General features: G+C 62.2%; 3 protein-coding genes across 3 annotated transcripts in view; 1 reads left to right on the top strand and 2 right to left on the bottom strand.

Moving 5' to 3' along the window:
• Window positions 1-1,096: 1,096 nt before the first annotated feature.
• Window positions 1,097-2,423, bottom strand: EMIHUDRAFT_79617 (hypothetical protein; the record flags this gene model as incomplete). The annotated part of the gene is made up of 1 exon (XM_005779403.1): window positions 1,097-2,423. The coding sequence occupies one exon, from the start codon at window positions 2,421-2,423 to the stop codon at window positions 1,998-2,000; it is 426 nt and encodes a 141-aa protein (XP_005779460.1). The 3' UTR covers window positions 1,097-1,997.
• A 2,683-nt stretch (window positions 2,424-5,106) lies between these two features.
• Window positions 5,107-5,969, bottom strand: EMIHUDRAFT_79616 (hypothetical protein). The gene has a single exon (XM_005779402.1). The coding sequence runs from the start codon at window positions 5,480-5,482 to the stop codon at window positions 5,183-5,185; it is 300 nt and encodes a 99-aa protein (XP_005779459.1). The 5' UTR covers window positions 5,483-5,969; the 3' UTR covers window positions 5,107-5,182.
• Window positions 5,970-8,131: 2,162 nt separating this feature from the next.
• Window positions 8,132-9,881, top strand: part of EMIHUDRAFT_443269 (hypothetical protein) — a 2,049-nt gene continuing 299 nt past the window's right edge. Inside the window, 7 exon segments of the mRNA XM_005779401.1 lie at window positions 8,132-8,159; window positions 8,424-8,554; window positions 8,793-8,873; window positions 8,951-9,404; window positions 9,585-9,744; window positions 9,763-9,792; window positions 9,794-9,881. The exon segment at window positions 9,794-9,881 is cut by the window's right edge and continues 35 nt beyond it. Coding sequence (XP_005779458.1) covers window positions 9,080-9,404; window positions 9,585-9,744; window positions 9,763-9,792; window positions 9,794-9,869 — 591 coding nt within the window. The 5' untranslated portion in view covers window positions 8,132-8,159; window positions 8,424-8,554; window positions 8,793-8,873; window positions 8,951-9,079 and the 3' untranslated portion in view covers window positions 9,870-9,881.

Raw genomic sequence — 9,881 nt, 5'->3', positions numbered from 1 at the left:
TTGGCTTTGTTGGCCTTGGAGTGAGCACTGTCGGTCAGACTCTGGGCGGCCGCGCGCGGTGGTCTCTTGTCCCCTCCGGAGACGGAGGGCTCTGACTCGGACCGCGCGCGCTGGCCTGCCCCTGTCTGGTCCGGGACTTCCGTTGTGGGAGGGGTCTGGTCTCCGACTGGGCTCCCTCCCCGCGGGTTGTCTGCGGGCTACCTGGTTGATCCTGCCAGTAGTCATATGCTTGTCTCAAAGATTAAGCCATGCATGTCTAAGTATAAGCGACTATACTGTGAAACTGCGAATGGCTCATTAAATCAGTTATGGTTTATTTGATGGTACCTTGCTACTTGGATAACCGTAGTAATTCTAGAGCTAATACATGCAGGAGTTCCCGACTCACGGAGGGATGTATTTATTAGATAAGAAACCAAACCGGTCTCCGGTTGCGTGCTGAGTCATAATAACTGCTCGAATCGCACGGCTCTACGCCGGCGATGGTTCATTCAAATTTCTGCCCTATCAGCTTTCGATGGTAGGATAGAGGCCTACCATGGCGTTAACGGGTAACGGAGAATTAGGGTTCGATTCCGGAGAGGGAGCCTGAGAAATGGCTACCACATCCAAGGAAGGCAGCAGGCGCGTAAATTGCCCGAATCCTGACACAGGGAGGTAGTGACAAGAAATAACAATACAGGGCTATTTTAGTCTTGTAATTGGAATGAGTACAATTTACATCTCTTCACGAGGATCAATTGGAGGGCAAGTCTGGTGCCAGCAGCCGCGGTAATTCCAGCTCCAATAGCGTATATTAAAGTTGTTGCAGTTAAAACGCTCGTAGTCGGATTTCGGGGCGGGCCGACCGGTCTGCCGATGGGTATGCACTGGCCGGCGCGTCCTTCCACCCGGAGACCGCGCCTACTCTTAACTGAGCGGGCGCGGGAGACGGGTCTTTTACTTTGAAAAAATCAGAGTGTTTCAAGCAGGCAGTCGCTCTTGCATGGATTAGCATGGGATAATGAAATAGGACTCTGGTGCTATTTTGTTGGTTTCGAACACCGGAGTAATGATTAACAGGGACAGTCAGGGGCACTCGTATTCCGCCGAGAGAGGTGAAATTCTCAGACCAGCGGAAGACGAACCACTGCGAAAGCATTTGCCAGGGATGTTTTCACTGATCAAGAACGAAAGTTAGGGGATCGAAGACGATCAGATACCGTCGTAGTCTTAACCATAAACCATGCCGACTAGGGATTGGAGGATGTTCCATTTGTGACTCCTTCAGCACCTTTCGGGAAACTAAAGTCTTTGGGTTCCGGGGGGAGTATGGTCGCAAGGCTGAAACTTAAAGGAATTGACGGAAGGGCACCACCAGGAGTGGAGCCTGCGGCTTAATTTGACTCAACACGGGGAAACTTACCAGGTCCAGACATTGTGAGGATTGACAGATTGAGAGCTCTTTCTTGATTCGATGGGTGGTGGTGCATGGCCGTTCTTAGTTGGTGGAGTGATTTGTCTGGTTAATTCCGTTAACGAACGAGACCGCAGCCTGCTAAATAGCGACGCGAACCCTCCGTTCGCTGGAGCTTCTTAGAGGGACAACTTGTCTTCAACAAGTGGAAGTTCGCGGCAATAACAGGTCTGTGATGCCCTTAGATGTTCTGGGCCGCACGCGCGCTACACTGATGCACTCAACGAGTCTATCACCTTGACCGAGAGGGTCCGGGTATCTTTTGAAATTGCATCGTGATGAGGATAGATTATTGCAACTATTAATCTTCAACGAGGAATTCCCTAGTAGCGTGTGTCATCAGCGCACGTTGATTACGTCCCTGCCCTTTGTACACACCGCCCGTCGCTCCTACCGATTGAATGATCCGGTGAGGCCCCCGCACTGCGGCGCCGCAGCTGGTTCTCCAGCCGCGACGCCGCGGGAAGCTGTCCGAACCTTATCATTTAGAGGAAGGAGAAGTCGTAACAAGGTTTCCGTAGGTGAACCTGCGGAAGGATCATTACCGGTCTTTCCAACCCACACCGATGTTGCACCGTACCCCGTCTAATCCCGTCGCGGGCTCCGCGTTCGCACGGAGCGCGCGGCTGTCCGGGGGGCTCTCCTGAGCCGACCCGGGCCCGCACCCCTCTTGTCTCGCGCCTGGGTGAGTGTGGAGTGCTCGTGTGCGCCTCGGGCGCGCGCGTGTCTCTCCCCTCCCCACGGCCCCCTCTCTTGCGCAGCGCGGGCTCTCACGCCGGCGCTGCCTCAACTTATGAAACCCCACAACTCCTGCCGATGGATATCTTGGCTCTCGCAACGATGAAGAACGCAGCGAAATGCGATACGTAGTGCGAATTGCAGAATTCAGTGAATCATCGAACCTTTGAACGCAAATGGCGCATCCGGGCTCCGCTCGGACGCATGTCTCTTCGAGGGGCGCCTCCATCCTCCTCGGAGCGAGAGAGCTCTCTCTCTCGTCTCCGGAGCCGGCGGCCGCGCGGGGGAGCCTCGGCCCCCTCGCGCGCCCGCCCAAGGCTGCCTTGCGAGCGCGGCGGCGGCGTCTAACCCGCGTCCCCGCCGGAGTGCTAAGTCCACGACTAGACCTCTGGTGGACGCGTGCCCCGTTCTGCCTCGCGACCCCCGGCGTGCGCGGTGCCTCTCCTCTCCTCCGGGAGAGCGAGGCCCGCCCGCCCCGGCGCGCGGCCGCTCTCTGTGCGGCCGCGCGCCTCGAAACCCGCCATCGAATGAGGCAAGACTACCCGCTGAACTTAAGCATATCACTAAGCGGAGGAGAAGAAACTAACCAGGATGCCCCTAGTAATGGCGAATGAAGCGGGCTGAGCTCACGCTGCCAATCTGGAGGCCTCGCGTATGCAGCGCCCCCCGAATTGTGGTCTAGAGAGGCGTTATCGGCCGTGCCCGCCGCTCAAGTCCCTTGGAACAGGGTGTCGGAGAGGGTGAGAATCCCGTACCGTGGCGGGTTGCGGCCTTACGATGCGTTCTCGTCGAGTCGGGTTGCTTGGGATTGCAGCTTGAATTGGGTGGTAAATTCCATCTAAAGCTAAATACTGGCGAGAGACCGATAGCGAACAAGTACCGTGAGGGAAAGATGCAAAGAACTTTGAAAAGAGAGTCAAAGAGTGCTTGAAATCGGTAGGAGGAAACCCGGATGGGCCCGGCTTCGGCGCGCCGACTCAGCCTGGGGTTCTCCCCAGGTGCACTTCTGCGCGCCGGGTCAGCCGCGCCTCGGCGCCGCGCCTCAACCCGGGAGCGGGGCTTTACGGCCAGCTCCCGTCCTGGCGCGGCCCGGGGCCCGGCTGACGGAACGGGCCCCTCCGACCCGTCTAGAAACACGGACCAAGGAGTCTGACACGTGTGCGAGTACCCGGGTGGCAAGCCCGCGTGCGGAATGAAAGTGAAGGGCATGCCCTGCCAACCGACCTTGACCTGCTGTGAGGGGTTTGAGTGGAGCACACCTGTCGGGACCCGAAAGATGGTGAACTATGCCTGGGTAGGGTGAAGCCAGAGGAAACTCTGGTGGAGGCTCGTAGCGATACTGACGTGCAAATCGTTCGTCGAATCTGGGTATAGGGGCGAAAGACTAATCGAACCATCTAGTAGCTGGTTCCCTCCGAAGTTTCCCTCAGGATAGCTTGAACGCAACGGTTTTGTCAGGTAAAGCGAATGATTAGAGGCCTGTGGGCTGAAACAGCTTGCACCTATTCTCAAACTTTAAATGGGCAAGAGGCCCGGGATGCTTGAGTGATCCCGGGCGGCGAACGGCGCGTTCAAAGTGGGCCATTTTTGGTAAGCAGAACTGGCGATGCGGGATGAACCGAACGCCGCGCTAAGGTACCCAAGTGTCCGCTCATCAGATACCACAAAAGGCGTTGGTACCTCCAGACAGCAGGACGGTGGCCATGGAAGTCGGAACCCGCTAAGGAGTGTGTAACAACTCACCTGCCGAAGGTACTAGCCCTGAAAATGGATGGCGCTCAAGCGGACCACCGATGCGCGGCCGCCGGCGCGAGCGCGAGGCGCCGGCGAGTAGGAGGGCGCGGGGCTCGCGGCGCAGCCTTGGGCGCGAGCCTGGGTGAAGCGGGCCCCGGTGCAGATCTTGGTGGTAGTAGCAAATATTCAAATGAGAACTTTGAAGACTGAAGTGGAGAAAGGTTCCGTGTGAACAGCAGTTGGACACGGGTGAGCCGACCCTAAGAGACAGGAAAACTCCGCCGAACGCGGCTGGTTCTGTCAGCCCGTCCGTCGAAAGGGAATCGGGTTAATATTCCCGAGCCAGCGCGTGGATGGTGGGCGGCGACGCGAACGAACCCGGAGACGCCGGCGGGAGCCCTGGGAAGAGTTCTCTTTTCTTCTTAACTGCCTCCTGCCCTGGAATCGGTTTAGCCGGAGCGAGGGCTACACGGCAGGCAAAGCACCCTAAGTCTTGGGGTGTCCGGCGCGCTCCCGACGGCCCGTGAAAATCCGGGGGAGCGGTTCGTTCTCACGCCTGGTCGTACTCATAACCGCATCAGGTCTCCAAGGTGAACAGCCTCTAGTCGATAGAGCAATGTAGGTAAGGGAAGTCGGCAAAATGGTTCCGCAACCTCGGGAGAAGGAATGGCTCTGAAGGCTGGGCGCAGGGGTCCTAGGCTCGAGGCCGGCTGGCTGCGCGGGGACTACGGCCTCACGGCTGCGGATCCCGCGCGGCCGTCCGGCGGACGGCCTAGGAGCGCTCCGGCTCTCCCTGCGCGACGAACAGCCGCTTCAGAACTGGCGCGGACAAGGGGAATCCGACTGTTTAATTAAAACAAAGCATTGCGATGGCCCGCGAGGGTGCTGACGCAATGTGATTTCTGCCCAGTGCTCTGAATGTCAAAGTGAAGAAATTCAACCAAGCGCGGGTAAACGGCGGGAGTAACTATGACTCTCTTAAGGTAGCCAAATGCCTCGTCATCCAATTAGTGACGCGCATGAATGGATTCGTGAGATTCCCACTGTCCCTATCTACTGTCTAGCGAAACCACAGCCAAGGGAACGGGCTTGGAAGAATCAGCGGGGAAAGAAGACCCTGTTGAGCTTGACTCTAGTCTGTTACTGTGGAACGACTTGATGGGTGTAGAATATGCGGGAGGGGCAACCCGACAGTGAAATACCGCAACCGTCAACGTTGTTTTACTTACTCGGTGGCGCGGAGGGAGGCTCGCCTCACTTCTGGATCCAAGCCGCTTCGTGCGCGCGATCCGCGTCGGGGACACTAACAGGTGGGGAGTTTGGCTGGGGCGGCACGTCTGTTAAAAAATAACGCAGGCGCCCGATTTTGAGCTCAATGAGAACAGAAATCTCATGTGGACCGAAAGGGGAAAAGCTCGGTTGATTTTGATTTTCAGTACGAATACAAACCGCGAAAGCGTGGCCTATCGATCCTCTCGTCTTTGGGAATTTCAAGCTAGAGGTGTCAGAAAAGTTACCACAGGGATAACTGGCTTGTGGCTGCCAAGCGTTCATAGCGACGTAGCTTTTTGATCCTTCGATGTCGGCTCTTCCTATCACTGCCTCGCAGCGGGGGCCAAATGCAGGATTGTTCACCCACCAACAGGGAACGTGAGCTGGGTTTAGACCGTCGTGAGACAGGTTAGTTTTACCCTACTGCTGTCTGTTTTTCTACGGTAATTTGGTTCAGTACGAGAGGAACCACCAATTCGCATCATCGGTATAGCCGCCGCCGGAAACGGCGATGCGGCGAAGCTGCCATGCGCCGGATTATAACTGAACGCCTCTAAGTTAGAATCCATGCCGGAAGGAAAGCCACCTACCGGCCCGGGGACGCCACGAGCAACGGTAGCACTGCCTGAGCCGCGAGCGACCACAATTCACGGACCCGGGCCGACGAATCCCTTGCAGACGACTTGAATAAGGAACGGGGTATTGTACGCGGCAGAGTGGCCTTGTTGCCACGATCCGCTGAGATTCAGCCTTGGTTCTGACGATTTGTTGCGCGCGCGCAACAACCCTCAGGGCCTCTCCCGTTCCCCAGTCGCTCTCTCGGCGCTCTCCCCCTCTCTCGCCTCTCCTCCGAGCCTCACTCGCTCGGGGGCGGAGCCGAGGGGGCGAGAGCGCGATTTCTGCCCAAGGCAGCGCGCAGGCCACTGCGCAGACACACCCGGCTCTCCCCGAGCCGCCACTGGGCGCTCCCGCGGTCCCCTCCGGGCTAAATGCGGCCTCCGGAGCGGGTGGCGCGAGCGTCTAAGTCTACTCAGAGCCTTCCACGCTCTTCTTTGCGTTCCGAAGCACCCACTGCGCTCCTCTGTGTAGCATCGCCCGGCCAACTCGCTTGCCCACTGTCATTGTCCCCGCCGCCCTCTCACTGTGGCCGCCCTGTACCGTTTCCTCCACCGCCCTCGCCACCGCCCTCGCCACTGCCCTCGCCACCGCCCCCACGCCGCCGCTACCATTCCGGCCACCCTCGCCGCCCCCACCCTCATCCCCACCTTGCCCCCGCCGCCCGTTGCAGCTGCAATCCCCACCCGCCCTCCGACGCTAGCCCCCGCCCTCACCGCCGCCCTCACCGCCGCCCTCGCCGCCACCCTCGCCGCCATCCTCGCCTCCGCCGCTGCTCTCACCACCCTCGCCGCCACCCTCGCCGCCATCCTCGCCTGGATACCGCGCCGCAGAGCAGCCCGAGAGCACCTCAACTTTCCGACCCGCGATGTGGCCGGCTCGGCCGACCCGAGCGTGGTCCATAGCGGTGGCAGTCCTACTGATGATTAGGTTGAAGAGGAGTAAGCTCCAGTGGGCAAGGGGGCAGTTAGGGGGGCGGTGGCGGCGGTGCAGCTGGTGCTACGGCGGCAGCGTCGAGAGTGCAAGTGTAAGGAAGCGACTACAACGGAGTCTCTACCGGCGATATGGGGGGCTACGACGGCGGGAGAGCTCTCTCTCGCCGCCCCCCGGGCCGTCTCGAAGGACCGCGCAGCCCAAGCCCTGAGGCCTTGCTGTCGAGGGCAGATATTCTCCTCGGAAGGCCTCCAGCCGCCACCTCGGGTGGCAGTGACGGTGCCGCGTAGGGGAGGCAGCACGAGTCCCCCCCTCTGACGAGTAGCGCACAGCTGGACTCGGCTAGGGCCTACGGGCGTCGACCACAATGAAGCCGTCATTCCGCAGCCGCAGCAGCTGCTTTGCCCGCCGTCCGCCTCCGCCAGGCCACCCCTGCACGTGTGGGCAGGCGGCGGCAACGCCTATCGCCCGACGGGGAGGGGCTGAGAAACGAACGACGCATCGACCGAGAAGTCGCGCCGAGTGGCGTGATTGCGGCCGATAGCACCTACTCGGGCCTAGACCGGTCCCCTTCCGAGCGATGAGTCGCAGTATCGGCTCTGAGACGAGGGTTTGGGCTCCGCGATGGGCAGCGGCGACGTGTGCTGCAGGCCGAGAATGCACACCATGGCCGCAAAATGCACATTTATGGGTGGAGATGGCCACTCCTACGCCTTCGGCAACACCGAAGAGAAGGCCCGCCGCCAAACATGGGCTGCAAGGCGCGCGGGCAGCCCGGCCAACCCTTCTCCCACAAGACCGGCCACGGCTACGTCAAGGCGCGCATCGCGGTTTCTACCACGACGCGATCTTTGTCAAGCGCAACAACTTCAACCTGCTGCTCCACGAGACGTTCGGCGGCGGCTTCTCGCCCATCGCCGTTCTCAACCTACGCCGCCTCGCGCGCAAAGTCGCGCGCGGCAGCGTTGACCGCACGGCCTACTCGCCCAAGTACTCACTCTCTTTTATGTCCCACCATGCAGAGCGCATCTCTCTCTGTTGTGCGAGGCGTGAACCGCGCCATTCGCTCTCACCTGGCAACCCTGTCTGCACGTCTCGCGCGCGCGTGAACAGGGCTCCAGGCCCCAAATGACGTGTGAGTGTTAGAGTTGTTTGGTATCGCTAAAAATCTCTCGGAACAAGCAAGGGTCTTGGGAGGATGCCATTTTGGGGGGTGCGGGGGCACACACAACGCGACACGGAGAGGGGGTGGGCAGGATCACCCACACAGGATCACCCACACAGGACAGTGGGAGAACAAAATGCCTTGGAAGGACGACGACGGGCAGCCGAAGACGATGCAAATTCTTGCACGCGAAAATTCTTTTCGCGGCCTTGAAACGAACGACCTGGCTTGCTCCACGCGCTGCTGGTGCGCAGCGTGCGCCGTTCTGCACTCGGGAACACCACCGATCCACTCTCCGCTCTCCTCCAGCCGCACAGAGCCCAACAAGACCCCCCGACGGTCGGCGTTGAGCGTCGTTGAGCAGTGCCACGAGAGGCAGCAGCGTCTCGTCCGTGTGCCACAGCCGCGTGTGAGTTGCGATGGGAGCCAGCTAGCCTCCCGACCGGCCTCCCGCGCACACTCGCACTCCGCAGCCTCGAGCCTCACCACGCCCGCTGCACACTGCCTCAGGCACCTTCGCTCCCGCCACCACGCCGCCGCTCCAGTGCTCCTGCCACCGCCGCAGCCCTCCGCGTCGCGTTTCCGCCACCCTTTGACCGAGACCGTGCGCTAGGCCGGCGTGCAGCTACAGGTGCGCGGCGGTGCGCCGCGCACCACCGCCGCGCTCTCACTCCTCATCCCGGCCAGCTCTCCCCTCTTTCCGCCCCGCAGCTCCCCCGTCACCTCGCGATATCTCCCTCCCTCCCTCCCTCCCTCTCTCGGAGCCTCTCGGCAGGCCTCCGTCCCTCCCCCCCCCCCCCTTCCTCCGCCGACCGCGCACCGCGCCATCCCCGCCGCCGTCGGCCTCACACCAGGTCTCATCGGCGCTCTCTGCCGTAGGTTGCGCGCCGCTGCAGGGCGGGCTGCGCGGCTCGTCGTTCGTGCGTCAGGCGCGGCCGCGGCGCTCTCGCCTCTGCCGAGGCGCGCTAGCTGCTCGCATCGCCGCTCTCCCCCCTCTCTCGCACCTCTCTCTGCACTCTTCGGCGGCAGCCCCGCAGGCTCGGGTCGCTGCAACCTCGAGTCGGGTTGGAGCGGATGGGCGGCGCGGGGGCCAGCGTCGGCGGCGCCGCCCCGCCGCCGCCTCAATTCCTCCTCCTCCTCCGTCGCTGTCTACATCTTTCGACGGCATGCGCCGCCTCGCAGGGCGCGTCCAGAGCAGCTCGGGCGGCGCTGCTGCGGCGGGGGCGGATGGCGCGGTCGCCGCGCCGCTCATCGGTGAGCCGGCGCTCCCGCGCGGCGCTCCGGCGGCCGGCGGCGTGTTTCGCCGCTGCGGAGGGCGTTGTCGTCGCGAGGGGCGGGCCCACGGCGGCGGAGGCGCTGCGCTGACGGCCGCTGACGGCGGCGGTGAGGGCCCAAGCGCCGGCCGAAGAAGCGTTGCCGCGATTGCCGTGGCGTGCCGCCTGGCGGGCCCGGCGAGCGGTCCCCGCCGGTCGGGGTTGCCAGCGCTGCACGGTGCGAGCCGCAAATCCCGCCCCCCGCCACCTCTCGCCCCTCCCCCAGCCCTCTCCCTCGGCCCCGCCTCTCGCCCCGCCCGGGACTCTCCCCACGCCGCCTCTCCGCCACCCGCCAGCCATCCCCGCCCCCGCCACCCTGGCCCCAGCGCGCACGCACCCGCACGCGTCCCTGCCGCAGACTGGCGCGGCGACAAGGTGATCGAGGCTGAGCATATGCACTGGAGGCGACGGCCTCGACTTGCGCGCGATCGGCGCCTCGCTCCTCTCGGCTCGGCAACTATACGCGGCGCGCCAGCGTCGGCCTGGTCAAGGCTGCCCCGCACACACCCCTCTCGCCGTCGCCTCCTCCCTCCTTCCCCCGCCCTCCCCCTCCGCCCCCCTCCCCCTCTCCCGCGCGGCGCAGCGTCCCTCCTCCCCCCGCAGCCCTCACGCCCCTCTCCTCTCCGCGCGGTCATGCGTGTAAACAAACCCGCGT

The sequence above is a fragment of the Emiliania huxleyi genome (genome assembly GCF_000372725.1).
Source record: "Emiliania huxleyi CCMP1516 unplaced genomic scaffold EMIHUscaffold_230, whole genome shotgun sequence".
Taxonomy (NCBI): Eukaryota; Haptophyta; order Isochrysidales; family Noelaerhabdaceae; genus Emiliania; species Emiliania huxleyi.
The sequence above is the reverse complement of the archived record's forward strand: the minus strand, read 5'-3'. Positions and strand labels throughout refer to the sequence as shown.

Excerpts from the sequence above, each read along its gene's own strand:
- EMIHUDRAFT_79616 (XM_005779402.1), bottom strand. The coding sequence starts at position 5,482 with ATGAACGCTTGGCAGCCACAAGCCAGTTATCCCTGTGGTAACTTTTCT.